Source organism: Copadichromis virginalis, linkage group LG3, assembly GCF_057382275.1.
Source record: "Copadichromis virginalis isolate Kocher_CV1m ecotype Utaka linkage group LG3, C_Virginalis_male_GT1.1, whole genome shotgun sequence".
Classification (NCBI taxonomy): domain Eukaryota; kingdom Metazoa; phylum Chordata; class Actinopteri; order Cichliformes; family Cichlidae; genus Copadichromis; species Copadichromis virginalis.
Genome location: NC_140620.1, coordinates 30,826,212 through 30,840,295, shown reverse-complemented (window position 1 = coordinate 30,840,295; position 14,084 = coordinate 30,826,212). Strand labels below are relative to the sequence as shown.

Below are 14,084 nucleotides of genomic sequence, written 5' to 3'. Positions count from 1 at the left end.
ACTGGTTCATCATGAGCTCCACCATCCTCTGGCTAACAGCTCCCGCTGATCTACCTCTAGGCTACAGGTTGATGTCTTTCGCACATATTTTCATGCCAACATCACCTCATCTTCTTCTCCTCCAAAAACGTCACAAACTTGCACAGCCTTCATCACTCAGGCTCCTGCCAGTCCAACACTCAGGTCTTCGTCAGGCCTATAATTATGTCTTAGTTGTCTGCTTTAGCTACTTTGGCACGATAGACTATACAATCATTTCCAAACTGAATATAAATAATAGAATTTCTGAGGTAGTACTGCAATAGTTCAAACAACAGCCTCCTATACACGTATCATCCAAGGGTCCGACATGTTCAATCCAAAGTGTTTTTTGAGTTTGACAGACATCCAGACAAAAAAAAAAAAAAAGCCTCTTTGCACCTGATATTACCTGAACAGGCATAATGAACTCATATCTAATAGTGAACGAGAAGAACTTTGGATAAACTGATAAATGGGATTATTAATAACTTGCAGAACTACACCTAAAAGTACAGCTGCTCCAAATAAATTAGTTCTTAGAGCTTATCATACTTATCTTTGAACACGAATATAATTGTCTTGTGCATGCAAGTCCACTGATACGTGAAAAAATACAGAGTAATGCCAGAGAAAGTGCTTTCCAACTTAAGATCTCTTAAACACAGACAACAGCTGGGAAGACAGAAAGTAACAAAAAAAGAATAGTGACAGAGCTAAGACCATCATTTTTTTTTTAATGAATGCTGCAGTGAACAGATGCTGCAGATGTGGGATGGAAGATATGACGAACTGGGGAGAAGGTGATGCAAGAGCTTGAAAATCAGCACCAGTACGACGTCAGTCTGTATTTGAGTTATTGGAAAGGCAGGTTTGTCTTTTACTAAATGCTTTGATAACACAGATTGAGTAGTTACGATTTACTAGTTAGTTCTAAAGTCAACAGTGCTAGAAAACTCTGCAAAATACTGGCAACAGCAACTAGGACTCCCCACCCTCCTACCAGATGGTATCCTAAGTGACTTCCTTCTCGAGTAATTGCATACACAAGATTTTCAAATGACAAGTGAACTGACCTTAAGGTCAAGGTCACTGAGATTTTTAGTAGATATCAATTTGAAACCACCGATATATTTCCACACCTAACACACCGATAAGTTTGACCATATCAGCCAGGGCTTATAGAGAGCTGACTGGTCCATAACAGCTGTGGCTTTCGAACAGTAGGCAACATATTTTCCATCTTGGGGAATCATCAAGATTTGTTTTTGGCAAATGTGAGATGAACCTTTGTATTATTTTGGTTTGACAGTGGGATTGTCCTTGAAACTCTTCCATGGATGCCATTTTTTTTTAACTATTTCAATGTACTAATGTGCACTGTTTTTTTGTTTTCTTTTACAACGTCCTGGATAAGTTGTCAATGTTTTCTTGGAGTAATTTTGGAAGCCCATTCACTCCTGGGAAGGTTCACAACTGTTCAACTATATCTATATATATCTATATTCAGGGGTAAATACTTTTTCACAGCACATGAACATGTTTGAATTCCTGGAATGCATAGATTTTTGAACTAGTAGGTAATGGTTCCCATGCAAGTCAAATAAGTATGTCGTGACCTCAATTTGTTAGTCAGAACAGTCAGTATAGCTCAGTTGTCACCTCCAGGTTTTATAAAACATGAAAAAAAATGATGGTGATTGGCAAAATGTTCAAATTGTAGCTTAAAAGAGGTAGTTTCCATAATAGTGAGAAACATCACAGTGGGTAGATCCAGTTTTTATTTAAAGTCTATTGTGCGGAAATGCAGAGCTATTGGGTAAATGTTTCGCTATTTGAACTTGGACCAAAGTGGTGGCTTTATCAACCCCAAGGCTAAAAATGTCATCCTTATAGCTACTATGGCAGCTTGCCTGAAACACACAAGTCTAGAACAACAGGAGAAGACAAGCACACATGGAGGCACTAAAGTACACTTGCGCATATGCATGCAAGTGTACCCACTTTCCACTAAATTATAAAAGTGAACAGAGGTTACGGTCAGAGGTCGGAGTGTGGGGGGTGCTTGGGATCAGTGACCAAAGTCCTGCACCATCATCCCGTCTGCTTCCGGATCTGTGTATCCATGTATATGTCTGTTTGAAACAGGCAGGAAGGCATGCCACTGCAGTAACCAGATAGCAGGGTGTGCATGGCCATAAAAAAAAATCCAGCCAGGTCAAACAGTGGAGTCATTACTCTGATTGAGAAGAGCGATTAGTGCTGTCTGGTCAGCAAGAGACCAGAAAGAAACTTTTACTTGAAAAACATCTGTCGGGAACATTTTGACAGGTTCAGACACAAGAGTCCAGACGCGCACACAGAATCGTTTCCACTGTCCAATAAATCTGACCAAAGCAGACTGTATTTGTAGGAATGAGTCCTCAACAAATACAGAAGACTACTACTTCTACTATTTGTGCTCCAGTGAATTCTGCTCATGCTTTCAATTTTTAGCATTTCAGAGAGTTCATATGCTCTAGAAAGTGCCAGAGACACAGGCTTCTTCAGCTTGATTCATTTTCACACAGATCTGTGGCAAAGATGGTGACTAAACTGTCTCTAACACAAACACACAACTGTTCTGCTTTTCTAAACCGATGACTTTAATTAGATGCCTTGGACTTTCTTTTTTCTTTTTCCCCATCCCCAATCATCCCTGCTCCTGCCGCCGTCTCCTTTTTCCCCCGGTCACGGATCAATGGCACCTCCCCAATTCCCAGCCCCCAGGGAGAATCAACTGATGCACACATACGCACAAGGAGCCACTAAACATTCGTAGAGCTTCGTCTACAGAAGCGGACAAGAGCACAAAAATATTAAAGCTATATGACTCAGAGTTACAGGTACAAGTAAAAAATGTTATTCATTTGGAACGCACAACGCAAATCTGAACATGACTCTAATAATGTGTTTCAAACTGAAGGACCCAGAGTCCGTGCTATTCTGGAAGTGAATGTTCAGTTCTTTGTTCTGCTTTTTCAAGCTCAAAGTGAGGATCTTTAGCTTTTACATTAAGCGGGAAATTTGTTGTGTGTGTGTGTGTTTGTGTGTGTGCGTCTGGCTGAGGCCCAGGCCTGCTGAATCCCTCTGATTGCTCATCTTCTCAGTAGAAAAGTAGCTGCATTGTTTTACTTAATTCTTCCATCAACCATAACCCACACACACGCTTACCATTTAACCTTTTCAGAACAGAAGCTGCATTTGATTGCAGAGGTGTGTGTGTGTGTGTGTGTGTGTGTGTGTGTGTGTGTGTGTGTGTGTGTGTGTGTGTGTGTGTGTGTGTGTGTGTGTGTGTGCATGCTGTATCCCACTTGAGCCAGATCTAATGAGACAAAAACCCCTGGTCAGAATGGAAAGAACCAATCAACCAAACGGCGTCTGCTGTCTGCTGAGTGTGTGTGTGTCAGTGAGAATGAATGGGAGAAGGTGTGCAGGCGTTGAAGTTTGTGGTCAATCTGAATCGTTTGAGCTGCAACAATTGATCCTGACCTGGTGAAAATATTTGCCTGAATAAAAAAAAAATATGAATATGAATAATTGCTCACACAAAAGCCCATTTCAATGACTTTTGAACAATTTTTTATAAGTACCACAGACTAAAGATAGTTACCCAACGAAATGGTAGAGACTGATGAGTCCGCATCAGTGTGCAGTCATTGCAAATGCAGATTTTGTTATTACTAAAGACAGCTAATACAATCAGCTCTCATCTAAATCTTTTATTGTAAATGATTTTTGTGAGGTGATGAGAGACGACATTTTGTAGGTGAAGTGATGAGTTTCTGGACATTTATGCTTCAGCAGGAAATTTGCACAGTAGCTACGCTGTCACCACGATCTCCCCTGAAACACTGGGCTATAAGCTGCATCTTCATAGAAATGTAACTACAACTTGGGTCGACGCAGCTCCCAACAATCCCGACTACTTTTTCCCCAGAGTTTCGGAATTTTTCAGTCAGAGAATAACAATCATCTCCTCAACATGAGGAATAAGAATCATAGCATCAATATAAGGACTCACAAAATTCCTGGGGTGAGATTTTTGAAACGATCTGAACAGACGTGAGTGAATGTAAAAAGAAGTGGAAAACCTAAATGTGATTGCCCCCAGGGAACAAAATAAACCACAGCAAAGAGCAATTGGGGGGGGGGGGGGGGGGGGTGTCCTAGCATTCTGTTTGTTTCTATTCGTCTCAAGTCTGAATCAAGCTCAAATGAGACCTTAGCGACTGAACAGCTTCCGTCTATTTTTCCATATATCTTTTGAGCTTCTCTTACAGAGTGAATAATGTGGGCAGTAAACTATTTAAATGAATCACAAAGACATAATTTGATAAGACAAATTCTTCTTCTTTTGTGCTACCAGGAATGTATAACTATTTGGAATGATGTGGGAGATGATCAGAGCGTAACTAGTGGATATGAAAATGCTGTGAGCCTGAGGTTTAACACAGGGACCTGCATATTTATCTATTTCATTTGTATTTCCTTTCCTTTTGGGAAGCTTCATTATAGCATCAGATCTATTAGACAATACTGTGCGCAAAAGTCTTGAACAACACCTCATTTCTTTATTTTGTGCCAAACAGGGGAAAACGGCTGCACTATGCCAAATTACACAAGAACATTAGTGGCAACAGGTCTTACAGAGGGATGAATTCAAACTTGGGTCAACATTATTGAAGCAATGTGGGATCATCTTGACAAAGAACAGACCAAAAGTCAGCCAACATCCAAAGAAGAACTTTGAATATCCTTCAAGTAGTCTGGAGAAATACTTAAAGACATCACAAGAAAGCTAAGAGAGTTCAGGCTTTATTGAAGAATAAAAGGTGGCCGTACTAAATATTGACTTTCAAGCTCTTCTCAAATATATACAATTGAGACGTGCGCAAGACTTTTGCACAGTAATGTACATTTAAATGTGTACCAACACAGATTTATTGAAGTGACTCATATCTGGAGCTACAATCCTTTCTGAATCTTGTAAACCACGACTGTCACTGAATGCGTTTCACTGTTTGCTGCCCACAGAAAAATCAGATTCAAGGTGAACAGAACAAATCTATTCACCTTCAGCTGGCTGTCCTCAATCAGTGTTTCCATGCTGCTTATAGAAGCATCTGTAAAATCAAAAGCACTAAACTCTGACACCAGGACTGTCAGTGGCAGAGGAGTGTAAGCATGCAGCGCATGTACCTGAGATGAAGGTCCTCAGAGTATTTCAGACAAGCGTAGATGAACTCTTTTAGCTGGCAGTAGACTTTTGGCACAAACTCTGAGAAGGGAAGCTTCTTTGGGAAGGGAAGCTGGAGGAAATGGGGCGAAAAATAAGAGATTAAGTGAGATTTTACTCAAACTTTAATTCACATACTGCACAAAAGCTAACTTGAGCAAGTTCAAGCATAGAGGTAGTTTTTTCTTGAGAGTTCCTAAAGGGAAGAAGCTTTTGCATGGAAGAAATTAAACTGACATGACTGCAAGAAGCAACATGCAGCACTTTTCAGGGTATAAAACTCTTTTTGCACACTTTTATATCGTCTATGTTCTCTACCTTTTCCAGTTCGGGGTCTTGAAAGGGACACTGGGAAGTGTATTGTCTGTACTCCTCCTCCGTTGAGACTGGGATTGGACTGTAGTTGTCCTGGTCTATCACCTGCCTGCAGAGGGCAAAGAAACAAATAAATCAAAGGTAAATAACTTCCCATCTTCTCCAAAGAGGTCAACACACACCCACACCCACAGAGGATACATATAAACAATCATCCCATTGGGGGTCGTTTTAATTCTTGAGGTTTTCTTACCACCCTGCCCTCTTTCACCACCCCCGCGTCTTTTTGGCACTCCAGAGTTCGGACGTTCCAGCGTTCCATGGAGAGGCCGTGAACCGGAGCGCGCTCTCTCCCTCTCCCCAACAATACAACACAAAATTCCTGTGGCTTCCACGATGTGTGTGTGTGTGAAAGAGAAAGATGGAGGAAGGAGAGAGGGAGTGTGTGTTTGTTTGTCCGTTCTCACTGCTGCAAGTCCCACTGGTGTCATTGGACAAAAGCGGTGCTGAAACAATGGCACGTTTAGCCCGAATACAAACACGCACTCTCACACTCAGAGTTTTGTAGGGGGTAGTACCCATTGAAGGGCAGAGAATGTTCCGGACGTTGGTTTAAAACACTTCCTCCCTCTGGCTGGTTGTAAAACTTCAAAACCAGGACGTTTCCCACAGACATGCGCTGCTGCACAAATATGTGTGTGTGTACGAGCTTCATGACCGTATCGTTAGAGAGGTGAAGGTCAGTGCGGCACACACTGGAGTATTTAGAACCCAGCTACTGAAAAACAGCTATCAGGAGAGCGTGGAAACAAAACGTTCGCTACCTGAAGGTGACATTCCATCTCTTGAGTAAGATTTCTCCGTACTGCTCCCTCATCTCCAGCAGCATGTCAAACAGCTGAGACACAGGGAAACCATAACCCTGCAGAAGGGAAAGAAGAGCAGCTGCATGTGAAACCATGGTAAATGGTCTGGTTCTTATATGGCACTTTTCTGCTCTGAGCACTCAAATGGTTAACACAACTTGCCTCATTCACTCACTCACACCCATTTACACACTATGTTGTTTTAACATAAGTGCTTCTATCTAACGTTCACACACATTCATACCCCGATGCATCGGAGAGCAATTTTGGGGTTAGTATCTTGTCCAAGGATATTTCCACGGAGATTGGAGCAGACAGACGAGCCCAAATATTCATGCCTCCACCACTGTGCTTGACAGCTGGTATGAGGTGTTTATGCTGATATGCTGTGTTTGGGTTTCTCCAGATGTGGCACATGTGGTTTGCTAAGATGCAACTTTGCAAACTTAAGCTGTGCTGTCACGTTCTTTTCAGAGGGAAGTGGCTTTGTTCTGGCAAACCTTCTAAGCAGGCCATACTTGTTTAGTCTTTTTGTAACTGCGCTGTTATGAGCTAACTGAGGCTCGTAAAGTCTAAGCTGCAGCTCTTGGGTTTTTTGCAGTTTCTCTGAGCATTGAGCGATCTGACCTTGGGGTGTTTTTACTGGGACATGTTCCTGGGAAGATTGTGACAGCACATAGCTGGCTAACAGGGCTGCTGTCTGACAAGACTTCGCTCTAGGAGGACTAAGTTGATACAGGTGGATGAGATTAAACACATAATTATTTGATTTTTCAAAACAATATTTTGCATCAAATGTCTGAAATGTCAAAATAAAGACTGATGGAAGGACCAATTAAAATGAGGTTGGAAAACAACATGCCTTCAACATAAGACTGAGAGTGTGGTATAAAGAAAACCCAAGGTATAGTTTCCTCTCTGCTGGAAGAAATACAGAAGAATTCCAAAAAATAATAATAAAATAAAACAGAAACGCCCTCAAACATAAACAATGAGTAGAAATTTAGCCATTCAGCAGCACTTCATCTCTGTACATGAATGACTTTTGGACATCGAACCACACATTCATCATTCCCCGCCTTTAATGTGCCTCACTCTTCTCTGAATGTTTCTCCCATCCGGTTTTCACCCACATCCCCTCTATCTCCCCTTCATCCTCTCATACATCACACTCAATCCATCCAGGCTAGTTCATAAATACAGCCAGAAAATAAATGGATGGAGCGCAAACTGACAGCACATGATTAAGGTCCATTTCTAAAAATGGACGAATTAAGACAGAAAGTCTCTCTTTCTTTTTTTTTTTAAGAGGCTGGCAGCAGTCTGTTTTGTAAAAACTACAAAACATGCTTTGAACAAGAATCACGGGCCTCTGGGGTCAAATATCTTAGGAGACATGTGCCAAGATAACTGAACAAGAAGTACAAAAACACAACAGCATTTCATATAGCGTGATGCAAAAGGGAACGAGAGGATTTCCTTCCTTTCGAAGTGAAATATTAGGAATTAATCACACACATACCTGCAGAGTATCAGCAAACAGGACAATGAGGTTCTTCAGATCCAGCACCAGGTCAGGGTCGTCACAGTATGACTAAGGAAACAGGAGGGAGGGGTGTGTCTGTGTCATTTCAGACTTTTGTGGAAACATGCATTTCGTATTTAATGAGTGTGTGTGATTCGCCTCACAGAGTGCGTCCTCAGGGCAGCGACTATTTTGGACAGCGCCAACTCCCAGAGCTCCTCTACGTATGCTCTGTTGACCAAACCCTGTGTGGTGTGCAGGACGTGATCCTCCACAACAAAGAAGCTGCAAGCGAGGAGAACAGAGAGACAGATGGAATTACTTAGGCAGTTTGGTAAATATACCTAATCACGCTCCTGCCAAAAGTAAGAGGAGGAGAACAATACCACTCCTGCTGGAGCCAGGACATGGTTAGCTTAGCTTTGCATAAATACTGAGTGCCGGGCTATGTCCAAATCCACCTAGCTCACTGAAGCGCACTAATTTGCATGTTATATTACAGTTCAATATGCACAAAAACCAGGAGGTTAGGTGCCAGAGTGTTTCTACCATTACTATCCAAGAAATAGCTTGGCCTGAAACCTCCAGCGCAACAGCAAATTGTCCTTGTTACACTTCAGATTTTGTACAAATTAAATAAATGAGATATAACTTGAAAAATATTTGAGTAGGAGTCTTTCCTGGATTCAAATTGGATTTGTCTTAGGTGCACTTTGGAAGGGATATACAAACAGATTTAAAGGGACAGTCCACCCGTAAATCGGATTCACATATTTGGCAGAATACTGAGCTGCAGTGACATTTATCCTTTAGACTGCTCTGGAGTTGGCTGCCCAGTTTCTGATATATGTGCTGTAGAGAAGTCTGCCTCCTCTTGAATGTTACAGAACTGAATTGTGCTTTCTGTTTAGTCCCCTACGCACCACAAAAAACAACAAAAAAAAAAACACCTAAAATCTTAGCAGCAATGTCACAAATCAAAGCCAGTGATACAAAACCTTCCGTTGTTCTAATCCCTTTTTTCAGGAGCTACTTTCCTTCTGTTCAACTAGACCTGAAAACCAGTGGAAACATGCAACTGGCAAAACACTGAAGCAGCTAGCGGGAGATGCCACTAATGTTTACGTGCCATTTCTTACAGATTTTGTTGCGGCAAATCAAATATGACAGTTAAAAGAAGTTGACTTGTTACTATTGAGAACAACGTCTTTATAAAGAAGACTAAACATGAAACATGTTCAGCCTGGTCAAGATGCTGCGTCTCATAAAAGTCATAATGAAATTCTAGTACTAGTTTCTTTTGATAAGGTATACAGCGATTCTCTTCGGATGGAATACGGCAGCACACGGTGTTCTAGGTTATCCTGTAGACGGCGAAGACAACGACGGAAAAAGATGAAAAGAAAAAAAAAGAAACAAGACAAGGACGAGTTAAGCAGCTGGAGACTAAGCAGATGAAGAAAAAAAAAGGCCAAGAAGACAACAAAGACAAAGAAGAAAGCAAGAAAAAAACTACTTGTGGGAGATGGCAACAAGTCCAGCTGTGTGTTAGCTGTACTCAGACTCGTTGGTAAGAAAGTCTTGGAGGATCAAGGGATACTGATTCTAATACTGCCTCTTGCAAATATAACAGTACTGTCATGTTTTCCGGACCAAGGTTAGAAATACTTTCACATAAGCGAAGCAGTTAAAAGACCAGGATCTAGATTAGGTTTCACTTTATTAATCCATCTGCTGCTCTTGACAATAACTGTATTTTCCATCATGTCAAACAGAGAAATGTGAAATCTGGTTTTCATAAAAATAAAGCTGCTGATCTTTTCTATGACAAATGGTTTTCTTTGGTTCATCTTTCTCTTTATGATCCATTTTTTTTTCTACAAGATGTTTTTGTGGAAAACAATCCTTAAAATCAGCTGCAAAGTAAATTAAAAATAATTAGGCAATAGGAACGCAAATGAAAACATGTTTCTGGACTGCAGAGGAAGGGACTGTTCAGAGATATCCCCAATCTGAAATAAAAGACAAACACTTGTGTGGCTTATTTTCACCCTGAGAGTACTTTGGGATGGTTCGAGTCAATTCTGACAACTTTTCCAGAAGAGCTGCCATGTTTCTCTGATTTAAAATCATTTGCAAGTGCAAATGACAGCCAGGCAAACGGCGCATTCGCCCAGCCAGGCGTGCGAGGATGCTGATATCTGAGCACAGCAACAAACCCGTCAGTCACACGTTGTGCTGCTGTCTTGAAATGATGCCTGTGTGAAACGGATCAAATCGCCTGCAAAGTGACTTTGGTTTACATCCACTCACAACACGTCTAACTCAAACCAGTGCCCACCGAGCATTGCCAGGCCACAATGAGCCGCACTGCGGTCGGATCAGTGGCCCGGCTATGCATGGTTACTTTTCTCTTTGCTATTACTGAAGGGAATAAATATGATGAGATTCACTCAACAGATTTTTACTTTTTCCAGCTTTTTCTTCATGTAAGAAACTAAAAGATTTGTGCACTTTTTTTATGGAAGACCAAGCAGCATCTTCTACCTGTTTGTACCACAGTGGAACAAAGCACAAATTTCCCTACAAATCCAACTCATTGAGAAAGAATAACTGTAACTTAAAAAATTGTTGATATGTTGATACAGAACAGCTTCACATTTGAGAAGCTTTGCTTTTCATTTGATTTACATATATGTTGGATTTATGCTTTAAAAGCATCAACCAGAAAACACTTTGGTACAAATTCTGATTTTAAATGTACCACATCCATGAAAGTGATTTAACCTGATTTAGACACGCAATTATTAGGTCAATCCAACTTACATATTAGATTTTTTTATCCCGTCCTATGGACAACTTTCTCCAAGCATCTATCTCTGCAGACTAACATTAACCCAGGGCCAAACTGTTCATACTGAATAAGGTTGCAGGTCGCTTAACATTTGCTATGGTGTCTCCACATCTAACACACATGCTCAGTGTGAACCTGTTTGGATCTGTGAAGAGAATCTGCCAAGTCTGAAGTTCATCAGTGACCTGCACAGATCCCACTCAATGACTTGAGGACCATCATGGAGTCCAATTATGAAAGTTTGGTGACACATGAACGTGAGTAGCACTGGAGGGTATTCTGCTGTACAGTTGTAAAGCTGTTGGCTCATCAGTGAACGGTATCATTTTCAAATGGATGAGCCGAGCGCCTCAGCTCTCTAATGAGTGTCTCCTGGAGGCAGCCATTTATATTGTGAGAAATCTTCAGTTAGTAAGTTGGAAGACAAACATGGCGTGATGAAGATTTTTAAAAATAAATTTTGATGTCATTTAATGCATCCATTTAATCTTTTTTGTTGTTGTTATTTTGGCAGTTTCAGCCCCCATAAGTTTCCTCATATAAACACGCACAGTTACTAATTAAACATATATAATAACTCTGGTTTTGTGGGCATGCACAACTATTACATAAAAAAAATAAATGCAGATATTAAAGGAAGCCTTAGTTGGAGTTATTTTGAAGTGTTTAATGTCAACAGAGAGCGCAGATGAAAGAATATTAGGGTGGGAGACATGGATGAAGAAGCACTAGTGGATAACAGACAAAGGATGGCACTTTCCAGCACTTCAGATGGGAATAACAGACCTGAGGGTGAGTGCATGAGTCTGAGCTGATGTCCAGTGTTTATAGAAGCGTCTGCTCCAGCAAGACAGACAGAAGGAATAACAGCAACACGCCAACCGCCATCACACACACACTATCAATCCTCACTGCTGCGTGCATGTGAGGGAGAACGAGCGGACGTGTGTGTAGACGCAACATAGAAGTGGGACGGAGTGACGGATGAGAGGACAGTAAAGAAAAGGTGGAGGATGGGGTGTGAGTGGGGAAAAAAGGGGGGCAGGAATAACAGCAGGAGAGGAGGGAGATGAAAAGATGTCAAATGGTCACAAGTCACTCAGAAGAAATGAAATGAGGTGCTGTTAAATGCTGAATGTTTGCTTTCACTCAAACGTTCCTCCGCCTCTGCCAAGGTACACAGAAATCTCACAATGAGCGGGCGGATGGTCGGTCGGTGGAAATCTGTTATGAGCCATTTTGAAAATATTTACAACTATTTCTAAACAGACGTTTTCATTCTGACCTTTTGGCAAAAGTTCACTTTCAATTAGGGTGAAATTAAAGAAGGAAATTAGAAAAACTTCAAGGAGTAGGAAATAAATAAAAGCGGGCGGACGAACTTACCCAACAATCTGATTGAAGTACCGCCGGTATCCCTCCAGAGTTTCATGCTAGAAATAAATAACAACACAAAGGCCAAACAGAGGGAGAAACAGGGAGTTACTAATAATGTGAAAATATACAAATATCAGAATAACAGGAAACAAACTTATACCAGATTACTCAAATATATGCATCTAAATTCTTTGTTTTATGCATTAGCAACATCTGTTCATCATGGGGCGATCGTGGCTCAAGAGTTGGGAGTTCGCCTCGTAATCGGAAGGTTGCCGGTTCGAGCCCCGGCTTGGACAGTCTCGGTCGTTGTGTCCTTGGGCAAGACACTTCACCCGTTGCCTACTGGTGGTGGTCAGAGGGCCCGGTGGCGCCAGTGTCCGGCAGCCTCGCCTCTGTCAGTGTGCCCCAGGGTGGCTGTGGCTACAATGTAGCTTGCCATCACCAGTGTGTGAATGTGTGTGTGAATGGGTGGATGACTGGATATGTAAAGCGCTTTGGGGTCCTTAGGGACTAAGTAAAGCGCTATATAAATACAGGCCATTTACCATTTACCATTTTCAAGTGGCAGAGACATTGACTGTAATTCTATGTGAGGTTGTCGTATTTTTCATCATAACAATTTTGTCCAACCACTGTTTATCTGCTTGTTTACAGGATAAAGGGTGCAGGCTTTATAATAGAGTCCTGCAACAGGAGGGTAATTACATTTAATTTCAGTGTATTTAATGTTCGCCTTCAAAATAAAAGCTGCAAATCTTGAAACACTCCGGTTGTAGCAGTAAGGCAAAAGCTTTACTTTGAAGGTGAATGTTCTCAGTTTCTGGTTTGTGTTGCACTTTCTGCAGTTTCATTTCGTTGGGCGAGTATTTGCCTTTTGTTCTCAACACTAAACAAACTCATCAGTCCTCAGTTTATCGTGTTTCTGTGATCTTTCTACCTTAAGCCCAATTTTAAGGTGTCCAAAACAATCATGAGAAGGTTTCCTTTGCAGCACCATATACCTTTTTTTTTTTTTTTTTTACCAGTAGAAAGCCAGCCACCACAGGCCAACATGTCAGGGTATACATCGGTGGTTGCCAGGGGTCACTAGCCAGTCTAGGCCTGTGTGACTGAGGCCTTGGCTGTTCAAACAGCTTGAGAGTGTGTGTGTGTGCAGGGCTAGGGTGGAGTCAGTGTAGTTAGGAGTGTGTGGACATAACAGTGCATCGAATAACACACAAAGTGAGGGTGCGGAGTCATACCATGTTAGAGTGGGGCTGCAGTACGAGACGGGCCTGTTTCCTCCTTTGCTTTCTGTAGTAGTTCTCAAACACATCACGCAAACCCTAAAAACACAAACTGGAGGTAAGACCGGCTGCAGGGATGGACTGCAAGTACAGCCTGTGAAGCGCCAACAACACAAGCATACAACCCAGTGTTTCAGGTTAATCGAGGTTGGTAGACAACAGGGGAAGAACTCATGTAATGAGGTACAAAATCAAAAGGGTAGACCCACACGAGGATGGAGAAGGTCATGTTAGTGCATACGTGAGTAAGAGGGAGATAGGGAAGCTGCCTTTGATGGCTGGCTAGCGTCACCGCTCAGACATCAAACTAAAACGTACCCACGCAAGAGACACAGAATCGGCTGTCTAAACTTGACCATCTCGTATCTGTTCCTCCCATTACACTGAAGCTCTCTCGCCCTTATCTCTGTTGTGCTAAGATAGACCACAAGTCTCTCTCTCTCTCACACACACACGTATCCAGATCCCACAGTAACCGGTGAGCTCAGAGATAAAGGCCCAGGAGTGGGCAGATAACATGACAAGCTCCCTGAGCTACTGACCAGACCAGCGCACGTATATC

At 41.8% G+C, this 14,084-nt stretch overlaps 1 protein-coding gene across 2 annotated transcripts in view; it reads right to left on the bottom strand.

Annotated features, from left to right (window-relative positions):
* exoc6b (exocyst complex component 6B) overlaps positions 1-14,084 on the bottom strand; it is a 129,593-nt gene that overhangs the window by 65,651 nt on the left and 49,858 nt on the right. For both annotated transcript variants that reach the window (XM_085450662.1, XM_085450663.1), the window contains exons 9-15: positions 13,478-13,561; positions 12,243-12,289; positions 8,167-8,287; positions 8,000-8,071; positions 6,436-6,533; positions 5,615-5,720; positions 5,260-5,369 (exon numbers count right to left, since the gene is read on the bottom strand). In XM_085450662.1, the coding sequence (XP_085306788.1) occupies positions 5,260-5,369; positions 5,615-5,720; positions 6,436-6,533; positions 8,000-8,071; positions 8,167-8,287; positions 12,243-12,289; positions 13,478-13,561 (638 nt within the window). The remainder of the gene's footprint in view (positions 1-5,259; positions 5,370-5,614; positions 5,721-6,435; positions 6,534-7,999; positions 8,072-8,166; positions 8,288-12,242; positions 12,290-13,477; positions 13,562-14,084) is intronic.